The sequence below is a fragment of the Microtus pennsylvanicus genome, chromosome 9 (genome assembly GCF_037038515.1).
Source record: "Microtus pennsylvanicus isolate mMicPen1 chromosome 9, mMicPen1.hap1, whole genome shotgun sequence".
NCBI lineage: Eukaryota > Metazoa > Chordata > Mammalia > Rodentia > Cricetidae > Microtus > Microtus pennsylvanicus.
In genome coordinates this window covers 4,786,572-4,805,101 of record NC_134587.1, presented here as the reverse complement: position 1 = coordinate 4,805,101, position 18,530 = coordinate 4,786,572, and the positions used below count along the sequence as shown (strand labels likewise).

The 18,530-nt window shown below is 44.8% G+C and overlaps 1 protein-coding gene across 1 annotated transcript in view; it reads left to right on the top strand.

Moving 5' to 3' along the window:
* Positions 1 to 9,675: 9,675 nt before the first annotated feature.
* Positions 9,676 to 18,530, top strand: part of Itga4 (integrin subunit alpha 4) — a 68,278-nt gene continuing 59,423 nt past the window's right edge. The window contains exons 1-2 of the mRNA XM_075984760.1: positions 9,676 to 10,201; positions 10,524 to 10,645. Coding sequence (XP_075840875.1) covers positions 10,008 to 10,201; positions 10,524 to 10,645 — 316 coding nt within the window. The 5' untranslated portion in view covers positions 9,676 to 10,007. The remainder of the gene's footprint in view (positions 10,202 to 10,523; positions 10,646 to 18,530) is intronic.

The window sequence follows — 18,530 nt, the reverse complement described above, 5'->3', positions numbered from 1 at the left end:
ATCTCAACGTAAAGCGTTGTCCTCAGCCTATGTAAACCCCATGTCTTCCTTTGCTGACTTCTCTCGTGAAAAGGGAATTCCCCTACTTGAAGTCAAAGCTCATTTAGAAATTCTATCTGCAAAAGATGATCAAGTGACGTTTTGAGATCTGGAAGAATTTTCTACTAGACCATTCTCTAGTCTTAATAGCCTGGTGCTGAGGATAGTCTAGTTTGGAAAAGAGTCTGCCATGGAATAGTAAAATGTAATCCCACCCCTACCTTCAGGCTGTTATTATAAATAGGTGATGGGACTCAGAGTTACAGAAATTCTCACCATTAATAATGACACAGACCCCATGAGGAGGATTCACTTCAGTAGAGCCAATTGAATCTTCTTGGACTTGGTGAAAGTGTGCTTCAGCCACTCCTGGAACTGTTGCTATTAGCTGGAAAGAAGCCTGGAATTCAGAGCTTTGTAGACAGCTACACTTCATCCATTCGAACACAGCATGAGGCTTGTGGAAGTGACAGTCGTACAAAATGATGTCATCAGTTTCACATCATTCCCACCATGCTTTGCTCTGTCTACTGCAAGGCAGGTGGTTCTGCCAGTTGGCTGGACCTTCTGCCCCTAAAGAATTCCTCAAAGCCATTGAAGCCTTAAATGGCAGCCATTATATTATTAATTTGTGGAGATTCGATTCAGTTTTGCTAGAGGCCACTCATAATTATCATCATCAATACATGTTATGTCTCAAATGTGAGCAAAATGAAAGTCCTGAAAAAAGTTAAAATACATTTCTGTTCTGATATGTATACTTGAATCTGGATAGATAAGTGGGCCTACAGATTATTTTTAATAAAACCTTTAACTATATGCAAATATGACTTCCAAGGATCTAGAGGGGCATTCTGATTTTATTTCTTTAGCCTCATGTCTAAGTGCTGTACACGTATGGGCATGACAAGCACTGAGCCAGGCAGAGTGGCCTTTGATATTTGCTAGAGAGAGAGTGAGAGAAAGACTGAAGAACTAGAATTCCCATCGCTTCTGGGTGCTTAATTATTGAGAAAAATTTAGTATGAAGTCAGATAAGCCAGAAGTTAAAATAGATTATATCAACATATAAACATGTCATTGGTTATTTCATGATTATTAAGAGCAAAGTCTTTCTCTGGTGACTTCAAACCCTGACACATGGATAGTATTGGCCCTAAGCACATGGAAAAGTATAGTTAGTAAAGAGCACACAGTCACCTCGGACAGACAGACAGACTGTGGCGGTGCACGCCTTCAATCCCAGCACACTTGGGAGGCAGAGGCAGGCAGATCTCTGAGTTCAAGGCCAGCCTGAACAGAGAAAAACAACAACAACAAAAAAAAGTAGACAGTCTAAAGACAAGCCAGCCAGGATTCTCATTTGGTCAGTTTTTAACACAGTGACTTTCTGGCCCAGAAAACCCCTGCATCTTTAAGACTCCAAATCCAGCAGAGATAAACCCCTGCAGCTTCTGCCCCTGCAGAGCCTCTACCCAGGTCGTCCAACTTGCCTTCTGTTTGACTGCTTTCTACCTGGTTTCTGAACCTCAGCTTTGTCTCCACTCCTCCTCTGCTTCTGCTCCTTACTGAGTGGATTGATCTTGGTGTCACAAACTGCAGTATGTTCTTCTTCCTGTTTGGCCTCACTCTGTCCTGAGGCTTGAAGCCTGCCACCCATTCTGATGGCTGTATCTCTGGATAGGTCAGCGCAGTTCTTATGAAAGGTACGGTGAGGAGTAAAAATATGAAGGTCATCTAACATGGTGTAAGCCATTGCCTGACCTGAATGAAGTAAAGAATCGTGTTTCATGTTTTATAGTGAGTATTAGTTGAAACTATAATCTAAAAGTTACATAAGCCATTGGGAATACATTTTCATAGGATGCATTTCCTGCTATTCAGGCATATGTTCTGGGTATCAGAGTTCTGGTGGCAACCTCCGTTCATACGATTCTAGACCAGAACCACTTATAATGATCAATAGTATCTCCATATTTCATAACTGCATTTTCAGGGCTGGGTTGTTTTGTTTGGGTAATTCTTATCATATAGAGGTTTTGTTGTTATTATTGTTTGCTTCACTTTTCATTTTGTGGTGTGTTTTCTTTTTGGAGAGAGGGAGAGACAGAGAGAAAGGGAGAGAGAATATGCAGTTGGGCGGGTAAGGAGGTCGGGAGGTCCTGGGAGGAGTTGAGAAAGAGAAAATAATATGAAAAGTATATTGTATGGAAACATTTAACCAAGACTGACTAAATTCACAGAGAAATCTGAACACAATGTGCAGTTCTTTTGCACTGCAGACTTGTAGCATCAGTGTGTCATTTCTGCTTCCTGTAAACTCATCGATCATCTCTGAGCTGCCGGCAGAAGCCATCATGTTGCCTGCGTGGCTATGGATGCTTCTTGCCCTCTTGACCTGACTCTTCTGCTTTCTTTTCTTTCTTCGTCCTCATCGTGTGTCTGTATTACACTATCTGGAGCTGAGATGCTGTGTGCATGTGGGATGTATGTATTCATGCACAGGTGTTTGTATCTGTATGCGGCAGCCGAAGCTTAGCCATGGATGTTTTCCTCAATTGCTGTTTATCTCATTCTTTGAGACAAGGTCTCTCCCTAAGCTTGGAGCTCATGGATTCAGCTAGACTGGATGGTAGTGTGTTCTAGGGAGTTTTCTGTCTCTTAACCCCACTCCCAATGGACTTACAGACATACAGCCATGTTTGACTTTTATATGGGTTCTTGGGAGCCAAACTTAAGGTCATACGCTTGCATGGTGAGCACTTTACTGGCAGCCGTCTCCCCAGCTCCAACACTTCCTCTTAAGAGAGTTCATCAACACTGAGACTTCTCAGTCTTTCTATGCATAATGACTTGAAGTTCAGTGCTCTTTAGCCCAAGTTTCCATGTTCTCTGATTTCAAACTATAAGTTTTATTCAAGTCTATAATTTTCCTGGGACTTTAAAAATGTTGTTGATTGTACCGTTATTGTTATTTTGTGATACTTGCCCCTAAGATCAGTCTGGGATAAATCATCCATATAGATTTTTTTATTTGACATTTCTGTTTTTGAGTTTTGCAAACTGATTTTATTAATCACTTATTGATGAGAAGAGAAAACCCCAGGTTAAGCATTAAGTGAAAAATCACACCTGCACTTTAAAACAGCTCAGGTAGTCTTGGCTGGCATAATGCCCTCTGCATTGTCTCTCCGTCCCACCCAGAACCCCACGGAATCCATTTTCCAACTTTTTACCTCATAGCTACTTCGGTGCAGTTGGGAGCATATGCTCTTAAAATTATAAAAATTTACATAATACCCATTTAATGTTTGATCATTCCCAAGAGGGCATACATGCACATGTACAAAGGGAAATGAACCTGCAGTTGAGAAACACTGAGGGAAAGTGCCATCCAACAACCCCGGGTGAGGTTAACGGTTTCTATCCTGCATATACCTAAGCCAGCACAGGAGATAAGCAGAAGAGAGAGAGAGACGGCAACAGGCGTACACAGAGATGTTGCTATCTAAACATCTGGACATTGGCATTGCAGATGAGCTTCATCTGCACCTGCATAACCTCACCTGCTTCCACACAGTCCTCGGCTGAACTGAGGGGCCCTCACGCCCGTCTGGCTGCTTTCATGCTGTGCCGCAGACTGGGAAAGAATAGAAGTTTCCGGCTGCTAGCAGAGATGAAAGTTAGTATTTTAGAAATAGATAGCTCTTTACTTTTGTATCTCAACAAGCAAACTCTAAAGATATATGTGTGGTTCTGTTTTCAAGCTTTCCCAGAGCCTTATTTTGCTTATAAGACTGTAGGTTTTTATGTAGATCATGGAAGCTAGCAATGCTCACTATGTTTTAGGAACCCAAGCTCTCATGATTTTCTCAGAGTCTGCTGGACGCAAAGCTTCTCAGGAAACTGGCACATGATTGCTCTTGGTTCCCACCGCTGTCCCTAGAAAGCAGAGGCCTCTGTTCCTGTTTACATTCTTGCTCCCTTCTGTCTTCTGATGACACTTTGGTCCCTGGTGTTCCGTTACCTCTTTCATCTTGTCTGCAAAGACTAATCTGTGTCTTTCTTCAGTTTAGTCTGGCAAAAAAGAAAGAAAATGAAAGAGGAAAGGAAAACCGTTGACTTAGGGTTTAACTGAATGCTTTCTGACAACATTACTATATCATATCTGATGCTACACACGTAACTGCTGTGTTGGAAGCTTTGAAATTCTAGTAAGGTTTCAAGGTTATATGTCTTGTTTTTCTAGGCCCTCAAATGTTTGACTATGCCTTTAATTTCTTTCGTGTTTTCTAAGTCTTTTGGATACATGGAAATAAATTTGTATGATATAATTTTTTTCCTGCAAACTATTCTCCTTCCACTTTTCCACCACTCTCTTTTCTGAAATGACTATAAAACTCTGCTTTCATCCGGGGTCATATGTGCACAGGCTCGGGATAAAGACAGTGTTTCAGGAAGCACATTTGCGTGGCCTCTGACAGCAGGAGAGAGTGGTGTCGTGAGCTCTGTCTCATGAACTGTTGGCATCATACTTGATCCAGTTGTTAAATCATTCCAGTGCATACATCCAATCTTCCAGGTCAGATTACTTATGAGATAAAGGGCTGTCACATAATAGCCATGTGCTCCGGGACAAGAATGGCCTTCCACAAGGTCTTTTAGACACGGTAACAAGAGAAGCAATTGTTTCTGTGTCTGAATTGAAGCATGAAATAGACTTGGTTTAAGATGTTATTGAGTTTCAAGCAATTTCTTGAGTGTAAGTTTAAAAAAAAAAGTGATAAAAAATGTGATTTGTTAAAATCACCCATCTACTATAGACGAGTTGCCCTGAACATACCACCCAGAGTAGAAAACTCTCCCACTCTTGAGTGACTTGTCTGCACCTCCTCGCCTGGCATCCAACAGTTCCTCGTTTGGGGTCATCACTTGGTCTCTACCAAACTAAAACAATATGACAAGAGGGGGAAATGACTATGTTTGAGGTGCATAGAAAGCTGGTTTGAGAACCTCTTGGAGGGTGTTACGTTCCAGGCAAGAACTTAATGAGGATTTGAGTTGAGTTGAGAGGAACTCCTAGAAGCCTCAGAGGGGAAGAGCATGGTGTAGGAGAAACTATGTACTGACATATATATCCGTGTACCAAAAAGTGAAAAGTTAAAAATGGGAAATATTTGTTAATTATTTATGGCTGCCCTATTGAAATCCATCACTCAATGAAATATGGGCATATATATGCCCTTTAGCTTTACATATTGCTTGCTATGTTGGGAGCTGTGAACCCCCCAGAGCCTGAATTTCTGGTAAACAACTTGTAATGTTTGCAGCTGCTCTGAGCACGAGACCCTCAGGAGTTCCTGATGGCAGGAGAGTGGTTTCTGGTGCGTTTGGCTGGGGCATGGCTATCAGTTAAGGATCCTATATAAGCTGCCCCTGGACACAATAAAAGGGGGCATTCTGGCATCAATGATGACCTCTGTCTCTGTGAGTCTTTGTGAGTTTCAATCTCCAGCCCCTTGTCCAGTTCACAGACTGTATGGTAACGCATAGAGCGCAGACAGACGTGGTACACTGCATTGCTATGTCCCAGTAACACACAGCCAACGCTCAACACATTAGCTGAACAACCGAAAAAAACAAACAACAGGAAATACACACGGATACAATGCCTAGCAGTGCTGTTAGGATAAAAGGGCAACACTTCTTGTTTCCAGTTGGGAGCTTCACTATGATGAGAAACAAAGTCTCACAGCATGAATCCATGAGAGTGGCCCTTGAACCAATACTCGGACACACAGTTCATCACAGGGAGGGACACATTCACAGGGGAGATTAAAAGAAGGCAGAGAGATGATAAACATTTTCCCTCATGCATATATTTTTATTTTATGTAGTATTAATCATATAATAAGAAGCAGTTTAAACCACCACTCGTCAGCTGTATCTTGCTGGGTGCTCCAACAATACCTGGGTATATTAACTGTGGACCCCAGCCGGCGTCATCCAAGTACAGGTTTCTCCCTAGTCTGATCCTTCCCGCTTCTTTCACGGTTCCACCCTCAGCTCAGCTCCTGAGACTAAAGGAGCCCAGTCCTCCTCTGCTTTTCTGTGTCCCACCATGGTGGTATTCTCTGCGCCCTTCCCCCGTGCTCCATGTGCTCCTTCATGTCCCCCACCCTGCATGTAGGGCTGAAAACTGATCTTCAGGTCTGCATGCCTTGCCTGTGGTTACTGCCTCTTCTCTCCCCACCATGAATGACAGTCACAGTTGGCCACAGACATCGCTCCCTAAAGCACAGATATTCTCTTTCAGTTGTAAGTGTTTGAGATTAGGATCTGCCTTTTGCACAGTTTGCAACCCTTCCCCCTCCCGACGTTAGCAAAGCTCCCGAAAGGGACATTCAAAAATACCCATTGGGTGAGTACTGTTTGCCAACCACATCTGGGTGGCCAGGACGGCAGCAATAGCTACAGTGTGTTCTCATTCTAGCAAAGACGCAAGGGAAATTAAACGTGGGATTTCTGTAGAAAATGAACAGGGTTATCTGTCAGATGGCAACAGAGAAGGGAAAAAAAATCTCCATAGAAGGAGTAGAAGGGAAAGAAGAAAGACGGGAGGGAAGGGGGAAGAAAGGGAAGGAAAACCACATAAACTTAAAGTCAGAGAGGAACCATGTGCCCAGGCAGAAGGACAAGACAACCGAACACCTGGAGAACAGTGGGAAAACCTTGGGAGATTTAATGGATTAAGTAAAGCTGAGATGGCCTAAGCAAAGGGGTCCAGGCCCAGGCTTGGCATAATCTGGGGCTGTGTCACAAGGATCAAAGGGTTGGAACTATAGATCAATGGGAAGCTGAAGGAGCTAGAGAAATGGTTGAAAATGGATTTAAAATTTTACAAGTTCATCTTAGCGTCTTTGTAGAAAACTGATGACTTGGGGGACTTTAAAAGGAGACCAAGCAGCAGATTATTAAACAATAGCCCAGGTAAGATTATGCCATTGTAGGAAAGGGTAATGACTGTACAGCAGAGGTGTCATGGCAACTGAGTCTGCATCCACTCTGCCTCCAGAACAAGAGGAGGAATTGGAGAGGGGGGAGGAGGAGACTAGGGAAACAGGGAGGGGAGGAGAGAGAAGGTAGGGGAAAAGAGGGAAGAGTGAAAAAAAGATGGGGAAGACATTCATGTTATTCGTCAAATTAATAGGATTTGATTATTAATGGATTCACATTAGGGATGATAAGGAATCCATGAGTTCTGGTCAAACTGGCTTTTTGTTGTTGTTGTCGTGGGGGAGACTGGCTGGAGGAACAATTCTGTTAGGGTGAGACAGAGCTCCAGTTTAGTTGCAAGCACGCTGGAGAAGCATGCTGAGGCTTCAGACAGCTGTTTGTAGACCAAGACCAGGCTTAAGGTCCAGGCTGGAGACTTGAACTGAATACTGGTGATATTAGGTTTCTTTTAAAGGCAGGACAAGGATGTGAGGGGGGGTGGGGATAAATGCTCCTGAGTTAAAATAAACCCTGGGACTTTCAGTCTTTGTTTTGGAAGAAAAGGAGCCAGCAAAGGATTTTGACACTAAGGAGAGAGAGCATTGATTTTGGACTTTGTAAAGCGATGTCAAGCACCTTTTATTGCTTAGGGGACAGGCTTCGATGTGACTACCCTCTGAGCGCAGCAACCACCATCTTGGGAAATTCAGATTGGCCAACTTGCAAAACAATTATCCCAGCTGGACTTGTTGACTCTTTAAACAGGCACGGGGGAGGGGGCGTGTCCTAGATGCTCACCTGAGTAAGCAGGGGCTCCTTACCACCTGGTATAAGAAACTCTGCTTGCTTTAATGGCACTTGGTCTGGAGGAGAGGCTGGGTGAGAGGAGCCTGGGAAGACTGCGGATGGGGCTCTGCTAGGGATGGAACTGCATCTAGGCCTAGAGAGAACCCCTCATTTCTGCTGCGGTCCAGCTCTTGGTGGGTACCACTCCAGGCTGTATTCTTGGTGCTGTAGGAAAGCAGTCTGCGCCATCAGGAGCAACTCGGTAACGTGGTCTTCTCCAGGTTCCTGCCCAGTTTGAGTTCCTGTTTTGGTTTCCTGCAATGGACTATGATTCAGAATATGTAAGCTAAATAAATCCTTCCCTCCCCAGGTTGCTTTTGATCACGGTGTTCTGTCACAGCAGTGGGCGTCCTAACCAAGGCAGTTCTCCAGGGTAACCTTTGGAACCGTACCTGGCTTTGTCACTGGGACATTAGAAGAAGGGGTAAACATTGCTTATGTCTCCCACCGGGAGGGATTTTTAGCAAGAGGTCTGTTTTCAAAGCTTAGGATGTCATAGTGGGTTGTTTAATACCTCTGGAAACGTAGTAAATTGTAATCAGAATGGTAGAAGCCAGGTTCTGCCCACTAGGCAGCTATCATCTCAGACCAGAGTTTAACCCCTCCATCAGTGCCTGAGGGTGTCAGGAGGTACCTGCTCTTTATTTCTCAGTTCTCCACCTGGCTGAGGGGCCAGTCCCATGAGTGTGTGTAGCCTGACTCTACTATCCTTGTCTTTTAACCCGTGTCAAGTGTCCCCAAATATCCAGACTCTGTAGAACGTTTGTTTTCTACCACCTGACCCATCTTTTACTGGATGCTTCTTCAGTCTTGCAGGTTGTTGGTGGTGTTGCGGGGACCGGATACTGTCTGCTGCCTAAAAGGATCCAACTCAGTGAGCAGCGACAACGCGGGCCGTGCGTGGGTTTAAGCGGCAGGCACACTCCTTTTTTCAATCGTCTTTTCACGCAGCAGTGGCAAGGAGGCCCGTGTCTCTCCTCCCAACAGCTGTCGGCGCTTGCTGCTTCCTCCTGCACGAAACCGGGCTCACATGGCATGTGCTCAGCCAAGGACCATCACCTGGCTCAGGTGTGCTGTGTCTTAGGCCTCCAGTAGCGCTTTGGAGGCTCGGTATGAGCTTGTTTCCTGCTCTGTCTACATTTCTGGTGGCGGGTGTGTCCTGGGGCAACGGAACAGCTCCCTGTACATAGGGACGGCTTATGAAGAAGTGAAGAGGGGGTGAGGGGGAGGAGATTGCTTAGTGAGGCAAGTCACAGAATTTCCTTAGCCAGCCTGAGTTTGGGGACAGGCTATTGCCTGGCTTGCTCATGCATACAGACCCTACTTAAGAGGAAGTGTGGAGAGGAAGGAAGCCGGCACAAGAGGGTGCAGGCCTGGGAGCTTTGAAGAGACTAGTCATAATATGCGTTTGTCACCAAAATGCTCCCTAGGCTCCTCGGGGTATATGTAGGGGCAGTTTTTAGTTGGTGACAACTGTGTAATTTCTCTCCCTTACAGGGCACTTCATTGACAAAGGAAATTCTGGAGGTTTCGCCACAGTCCTAGTCCCCAAATTGGGGGGACCGCTATTGGTCACAGAGGCTAGCCATGGAGGTCAGTCACTGCACAAAGTACCTCAAGGCTGGCCATCGAGCCCCGGTCAACTTTGAAAAGGGAAAGTCCTGCCCCGTGTGTGTCCTTCTCAGGGCCATTCTTGCTAAGCCCCAGAAACCCAAAGCCATCCGAATGCTCTGAACCTGGCCAGGATGTGAGTCCCGGTAACCTAGGTCCCCTAGCGCCCCCTACAGCTGCGGCGGGGTGGGGGTGGGGATCGGGTTGGGGAGAGCGAGCTGAGGCTGTGAGCCACAGCACCACACCCAAGACCCCACCCAGATCACAGGAGCCCCCAGGCCACAGAAACGGGGCGTGGGCCAGGGCCTGAGGCATCCCTGGCCACCACAATTGCTCCGCCTGTGGCCACCAATTCCCCTCCCCTGGCGTCCCTCTCTCCGCCCCTGTCGCCTGCCAGTACCGGACACGCTGCTGCACTTCATCTCTTGGGGCGCTCTTCGCCTTGGCCAACCGTCGCATCCTGCGCAACTCTGGTCAGTGGCCGTTTGGTGTTGAATGTTCCCCACCAAGAGTGCATGGCTGCGGAACCGAGGCGCAGACCCGGGCCCCGAGGGGTCGCCCTCTGGGAAGCCGTGATGCTGTTGTACCTGGGAGTGCCTGCGGGGTACCCCTACAACCTGGACCCAGAGAGCGCGCTGCTGTACCAGGGCCCCTCCGGCACTCTGTTTGGCTACTCGGTCGTGCTACACAGCCACGGGGAAAAGCGCTGGTGAGTGCGCCCTCCCCAAGAGGCATGTGGCAGCGTCTCCGCCTCTAGGATTCCTTGTTTGAATCAAACTTTCCGCCCTCCTGGGAGATCAGAGGAAAGCCTGGCTCCAGCCAGTTGGCTCACTGGAAAGCCTTGGAACTAACTTATCTTAGGATAGCAGCCCTCAGGGTGCTCCGGGTACCTGGTCCCGGGAGTCCTGAGTCCTGGGAGAAGGTGATGGGCAGAGGACGTGGGCGCCACTTCCACAGCTGTGGCAACTTGGGGCAGGGTGGGTGGGCAGGCTGGCTCACATCTGAGCGAACTTGCATGGTTCTCGCTTTAGGCTCATCGCAGGGGCACCCACTGCCAGCTGGCCCTCCAATGCCTCAGTGGTCAATCCTGGGGCGATTTACAGATGCAGGATCGGAAAGAATCCAGGCCAGACCTGCAAGCAGCTCCAGCTGGGTGAGTTGGGTCCTGGACCAGGAGATAATGAACTTTCTCTCCCCCATGGGCCCATTGCTGGGCAAATCCTGGAAGACGTCACGACGCCAGTTTCTTCTAGTTTAAAGTGCATGCGTTTCAGCTTTAGCCCCGTGGCAGCTTGCTTCTGGTGATATTTGCCTTTCTCTTGCTTGCCGCTGTAGTTTAGTTGATCTCAGTAGCTGGCATAGCTCTTTCAGGGAAAGGTTTGTAGGATGCCTTCTGGCCAGCCACCTCTTATCACTCACCATGAGTAAAACCTGCCTCAAAGCCAGAGGATCCAGCCCAGGGGAGGATTGCTGAGGATTGTACTTGATCTTGGACTTTTCATCTTTGATATAGGATAAAGGGCACATCGGGAATGAAAAGTTAGATTGATCCTACATCCCATCATCTAGCCCAAGGGCTTTTCTTTCTCTTCCTTTGAAAAAGAAACGGATACCATATTTTTCCTCCGTAGAATATATACCATAAAAGAAAGGGAGGGGAAAATGGCGCGTCTACTGTGTTAAAATCATTAATATAGGAGGTCTAACATATAGTTACTAAATTTCCTCCCCCCAGATTCCCCTGTGAAGCAGGCCTGTCTTTGGCCCTCATTTTTTATGTCTTAATTTAGGTTTGCAGCAACTTGAGACATGTGTGCTGCTGGGGGAGGGGAAAAGTTTCATGTTTCAAAGTCAAAAGCAAATTTGCTGCGCACAGGCCCATGGGAAAAGAAAGGGGAACTAATATCATATTTAGATCTATCTTGCTCCCAGTGTTAAGCGTTGTCGTGTATATTGCTCAATGTTTCCCCCTCAAAGCAACCCTAGGTTATGACTGCTTTGTTTCTGCTTTCCGCAGTGGGGATCAAGCACAGAGAGCTATGGGTTCCTCCTTCAAAATTATGTATGGAGGCTTAGCCTTACACTTCAGTGGTACATATTCAGTGAAGATAGGATTAAAGGAAGGGTTTCGTGTGCTGTCCATAGGGATGCGCTATCATCTATGACGATGAGTTAGTTATAGGTAATAATCGGGATTTTTCTTTATCTGTAAATGGGCTATTGGAGATTACCTTATTTTGTCTTTAACTTCTATAGTCATCTCCATGTTGTTTCCTTGCTTGTTTTGTTCTTTTTGTCTCTTCACATTTTTACTTCAGCACCCATAAAAAGGCAGGAATCGTCTGCGCATTGGCCTTGGCTGAAGCTGATAGAAAAGTACAAAGGCTATGGAGGGAGGGAAGACACAGGAGGAGGGGAGGAGGAGGAGAACGAAGGGGAGAGGGAGAGAAACAACATAAACAAATTTTAGTCAGGAAAATAAGAGTTATTGTGAACCTTAATTCTTTGTGAAGGAGAGATGGGCCTCAGAGCACCATTAGGAACCCCTGGTCCAAGTGGCAGACTGGGGTGCATAGAAGACTCACAGAGTTGTGTATTCGCAATGATTTTGCAGAGTATTTTCGTTGCCTGAGAGAACTGTGCAATGAAGGAAGCCTTGATCTCTAACAGAGGCTTCCCAGGGTCTCCGGGCCTGGCATTCTGTCCAGATCTGTGACATTAGAACTAGTGGTAGCTACATCCTGCCTGGAGGGCACTGGATCTATTTATGGATGCTTGTATTTAACCGGAAAGATCGTGCCCTGATAAATTACATAAGCTTTTAGATGAGGGCAGCTCCCAATTAAGGAAAACCTAAATCCACCGTATAGGACACAGAGTTCTCCAGAGACGCTGAAACACAGTAGTAGATACAGAAGGAACATTACAAGTTCTAGGATGGATGGATAAAGGAAAGGACAAGTCTGATAGTTATCAGCTTGATTAGTGGGTAAAAGAGTTAGCAATGGTAAGCCAAAGCGATATTTCTCACCTTCAACAACTGAGACCATCACAAAAATGCCGAGATGAAAGAGACAATTGAGTGTAAGGTCCTAGCCAATTGATTGGTTCCAGTGTCAACTACGGCAGCATTGAGAATATTTTCATAAGGGAACTGACTGAAGTCATTTCTCAGGGAACATTACGATCAATACAGTCTCAGCTTCTACAAGAAAAAAATGTTTATTAAGAACAAATTCAAAAGTAATTTAAAGCTGTGAGGTAAAATATGGATGCTAATGTCCAAAAAGAAAGTTTAAAAAGTCACCAATTGATGAACAGAATATTTAAGACTAAGGTTTATAGACTATGGACTATTACTTAGGAACACATTGTGTGTGTGTATGTGTATGTATGTATGTATGTATGTATTGTATATAGAGGAAACAAAGCTACCTACATGCACACACACAAAATCCTCTGTATTGAGCTATTTATAATTTTAAAAAATATTTTTTATTTATATTTAACTATATTACATAGTTATATTATGATTTACTATGTTAGCAATTACATAAATAATTGTAATTATCTTATCTAGAATGTGAGTGATTATTATAAAGTTTAAAAACACTTAGCTTAGCCAGGCTTGGTGGCATATGCCTTTAATTCTAGCACTCGGGAGGCAGAGGAAGGTAGATCTTTGAGAGCTCAGATCTAAGCCAGCCTAACACAGGAGTCCAAGGATCACCAGAGCTACATAGTGAGACCCTGTCTAAAATCCTGCTTCCCAAAATACTTAGTTCAATATCTGATACATATCAGACACTGAGAAATTATTTTCTACTTAAAATATATGTGATATCTGCAACAAAATGCTATCAAAATAAGTAACTAGGATCAACTAACAGCCTAAAAATAAAATGTTAGTTGTATAAACAAAAAATATAACAAACTGAAATGAAGCAAAATGAAAAAGAAGTCACTTAGCCCATCCAAAATAGAAGTTGTAAGATAGAGAGCTATTGGAGCTATCTATCTCAGTTAGTAACCGCTTGTCTCTGGAATACCGTTACTTTTTATCACGATTCTAAAAGTGTCCAGTCTTGTAAAATGGTGCCTACCAGCTGTTTGGTTCAAAATATCCGTCATGAGGTGTTTCCAAGTCTCTGCACTATGTCAGACAAATGGCTGGTTCAGATAGGCGCCTATGCTCTCCCACATATCATATATTATTATTACTGCATATCATGTTGTATTCACTACAGCCATAATCAGAGTCAAGCAGGCATACACATTTATCTGGCATGCTCAGGGGAGACGTTGGCAGTGCCCCCTAGCAGACCCAATTGGCTGCTGAGGTAACACTGACGGAGTTGCTTCTCTAGCACCCAGAGTGTTTTCTTCCTGTGTTCTCTCCCTCCCTCTAGCATCCTGCCTGCCTCAGAGGTGGCTGCTGTTTTTTACCCCCTTACTGCTTCCTCCCATGGACAAAAACATGGTCTTCCTTCAGGAGGCCCTGGGACTACATCCACTTGTGTCTAAATAGGTCACAGTGATTTCCACATGTCCATTCTCCTCTCTGTCAGCTGCTCTGTGCCCTTCCTGGGGGCTGTTGAATGAATTTGGTCTCTGATAGCTCCTGAGTCAGGGTGGTAAGAATAGTGACTCAATCTATACATTTAAGCATGGTCCATGCTTAAAATCCAAATAGTTAGCTAAGCAGAACACAATAACAAGGCATGAATGATTATCAGATCTATCTGGGTATCAAAAGACACTCTGGATTTTTAATACTTCATAATTACCACAGATAGTCTTTCTTCTACCCCCTGGGTGTGTGAGTCTGTGTGTGTTTCTGTATGATCCTGTGTGTATTTGTGCGTCTGTGTGTGTCTCTGATCCTGTGTGTGTGTGTGAGTGTCCCTGTGTGTGTCTTTGTGAGCCTGTGTGTCTCTGATCCTGTATGTGTGTGTGTGTCTCTGTGTGTGTCTTTGTGAGCCTGTGTGTCTCTGATCCTGTGTGTGTGTCTTTGTGAGTCTGTGTGTGTGTGTGCGTGTGCGCGCGCGCATGCAGCGTGCCTGTGTGCCTAGAGAAGTAGCTCTGAATGACTGACTTACCTGGTCATAGAATCTATGAAGTTTAGTAAAGCAGTCTCTGGCCACATGTGGTTTTTGAGGACAGGAAATGTCCATAGCGAGTTTTATTCAGTAATTGACCTAGTAGATGTCTAAGACAGTACAAAATTAAGAGTACCTCATGAAAGATCTATCTTGAAGTAGTATTGATAGTTTGATATCTTGAATTGATTTAACATTCTTTTTACCTCTGTAATATGGCAGTCCTTCAGTTAAAAATGTCGTGTGAGCACACATTACATTCCTATCAGGCAGCACGAATCCCCTGCTCCTGTGTCTGCTCTCTTGGTGAGTAGGACCCTCACTTCCCCTGCAGATGCAGAGTTCTGGCTGCTGAGCTGTTAGGCTTCCTGTCTGGGCTTCTGTTTCTCTTGCTGGAAGACCAACGGTCCATAGCAACTTGGTCACTGTTACCAGTTTTGAATATATTTCTGGAAATAACATTGTCTTAGGAAATCTCCAGTTTCTGTATTTTATACCCTACTTGGGAACAGGTCAAGTTTCTAAACATTGCATCATTTCTACCTGATTAGCAGGAGTTTAGTAATACTAAAATACAAACACCTAACTGTTAAAACCCTTCATATATTCTGAGCAATGTTCTTTTTGTTTGCAGTGAGCTGAAAATTATAGCTTATAAAACTAAGATTAATAAAGTTTGCTCATTGAAAAATCATCCCTGAACACAGAAAATCGTGGTATAGGATACCATTAATAAACTGAGGTTAAAAGGTAGAAGCTGGGGTTGGCCAAATGGCTTAGCTGTTGAGCGTGTATATCACTGTGTCAGAGGACCCAAGTTTAATTCCAGCATCCACATCAGGAGGCTTAGAGCTACTTGTAATGATACCTGTTCCAGAGACATCCAATGTGTCTGGTCTCCAAGAGTAGCTAAACCCATGCCCCCCACCACATAAACACAATTAATATTTTAAAAGATTAGAAGTCCCCCCCCCATACTAGAGTTCTCAAAGGGAGAGATGTCCTTCTAATTGGAGAGATGCTTTCTTTTTATTATGATTATTATTTTTCTTTCTTTAAAATTCATTTTACATACCAACCACAGTTCCCCCTCCTTCCCCTCCTCATGTTCCTACCCACCTCCTTCCCAATCCCATCCACTCCTCAGAGGGTAAGACCTCCCATGGAGAGTCAACTAAGCCTGGCATATCCAGTTGAGGCAGGACCAAGCCCCTTCCCCCTGCAATTAAGGCTAAGAAAATGGGGTACAGATCTAAACAGAATTCTCAACAGAATAATCTCAAATGACCGAAATACATTTAAGGAACTGCTCAATACCCTTAGTCATCTGGGAAATGCAATTCAAAACAACTCTGAGATACCATCTTACACCTGTCAGAATGGCTAAGTTCAAAAATACTGATGACAGCTTATGCTGGAGAGGAGGAGGAGGAGTAAGGGGAGCACTCCTCTACTGCTCGGTGGGAGTGCAAACTTGCACAGCTGTTTTGAAAATCAGTATGGCGGTTTTTCAGAATACTGAGAAACTGGGAATCAATCTACCTCAAGACCCAGCAATACCATCCTTTGGCATATACCCAAAGGATGCTCAATCATACCCCAGGGATACTTGCTCAACTATGTTTATAACAGCATTATTCATAATAGTAAGAACCTGGAAACAGCCTAGATGCCCCTCAACCAAAGAATGGATAAAGAAAATGTGGTACATTTATACAATGGAGTATTACTCAGCAGTAAAAAACAATGACATCATGATATTTGCAGGCAAATGGATGGAAGTAGAAAAAATTCATCTTGAGTGATGCAATTCAGACCCAGAAAGATAAACATGAACCTTCACTCAAAAATTGATGGAAGCAGATGCAGAGATCCACAGGCAAGCACTGGGCTGAGCTCCTGGAGTCCAGTGGAAGAGAGGGAGGAGGGATTATGTGAGCAAGGCAAAGGAGAGGCAGGATAATGATGGGGAAACCCACAGAGACAGCTGACCCAAGCTAGCGGGAGCTCATGGACTTTGAATTGACAGCTGGGGAGCCTGCATGGGACCCAACTAGGCCCTTTGAATGTGGATGATAGTGTGTGGCTTGGTCTATTTGAGGGACTCCTGGCAGTGGGAACAGGATTTATCCCTGGCCCACAAGAGGTGCTTTCTTAAATCCATTTCTTTTTGATACATGCTTCTATGCTCATTGGCTAATATTTCTAATGGCTAAGATACTTTTCCTTGGCAAATGATCTGGGTCCAGGTATTACTAGTCCATTGTGCATGTCGCTCTTGTATCCATCTGGTCATTAGCTGAGGGAGATTGAGAGACCAACTCTAAGGGCACAGGAACAATAGTACAATAGTTTGCCCACTTATACGTTCATTGTTGTAGGAAACTCTGATGGGAAGATCTAGGGACAAGAACAAAGTAGGAACTGAGACTCATGTGGGGCCCGAGGAAGCCTCAGCTAGAGGAAGAGATCATAAAATAATATGCCACTTAGGGTTTGGCCGCTGGTTGGTTCCCATGCTGCAGGTATGGCTCCAAAGCCTTGTACATATGGGCAGTTGATTGCACTTGGTGGATTATTAGAGACAGGAAGAAGGGCGGTAAAAGGAGGAGCAAGAGAAGGAGGAAATAGTCGCATGAGGAGAGGAGGGGTTAGAGGAAATGAAGGCACACCTGTTTATATTTCATTGCATGTGTGAACAAAATTCTCACAGAATAGGGAAGAAAAAATACGCCAGTCAGAAGAAGCATTGGGCATGGAGGTCTCTGCGAGCACTGTACCTCTGAAGAACTGAGAACCAGGCAGGATGGCATTGCAGCGTGGTGGATTACAGAGGCGATCAGATTAGTTCTGGAACAATTTGTGACTTTGAACCTTTTCTGTGAGGTTTACAACTGGGAAGTGGATGTTCAGATTGCGTGTTTGACACTGGGAGTCTAGTGTAGGGTAACGAATACATCGGAGTCCATGTTTCAAGACTAAGAGTGGTATTACAATTATAGGGCAAACCTCCTGTGGTACAGGTTACTGAGTCCTTAGCTAGGACAGCGGCAGGTATGCTGGGGGAAAATAACAGAGTTCTAGAGATGTTCAGAGGATGGATTCAGAAACACTTGGTAGTTTTTGAGTGAGTAACACTAGGGAAAAGACATTATCAAAGATGTCACTAAAGGTTCTGATTTGGGGGTACTGGGCAGATAATGGTGATAGGTATCCCAAAGAGGTAGGACAGCAGGGTTTCTGGGAAGGCAATGTATTCCATTGGTGTGAGGTTTATACAACACAAAACATAGATACCTATGAGTTAGATTTTTAGGCCTGAGGACCAGAAGGACTGTATCGGCAAGTCAGAGTCAAGGGAGATTGACGCGGAAGGGGTGGTCAATGAGCTTAACCTGCAAACTGTAGGGGTGCAGATGAGATCAAGGGTAGACCCTGGTACTCCTACAACTAGAGAAGGGCTTTCTTGTACTCAATTCCACTTCAACTTAAACTAGCCAAGGAGCTTTAGGAATACCTGTTCTAGTGGCCCAGTCTCAAATTAATTGTCTCTAGGAGTCCATTCAAAAAGGGGATGCGGGAGTTTCCAGAGGTTCTTGGATGATTACAATGTTCATCTATGGTTGAGAACCTCTGGAGACGAAAAGAGGGCCTCGATAAAGATGGAGCTAAGAGGCAGCGAGAGAGTCAGGTGCCCCTGGAATTGTAGAAGCCCGAGGATGAGAGGGTTTTGAGAAAGCATCTGTGGTGGGGAGTGTTAAAAGGTTCTAGACATCACAAAAGATAAGAACGTAGGTAGTGTCTATGGATGAGAGAGAACAGAGTCATTCATAACCCCGGGAAGACTAGTTTTCCGTGGTGGCGGCTGTAAAGACTGGAGACGTGAAGAGCGAGAGCAAAAGATAACCCTTCCTTTTGGGCTGTTCCTGAATAAGATGT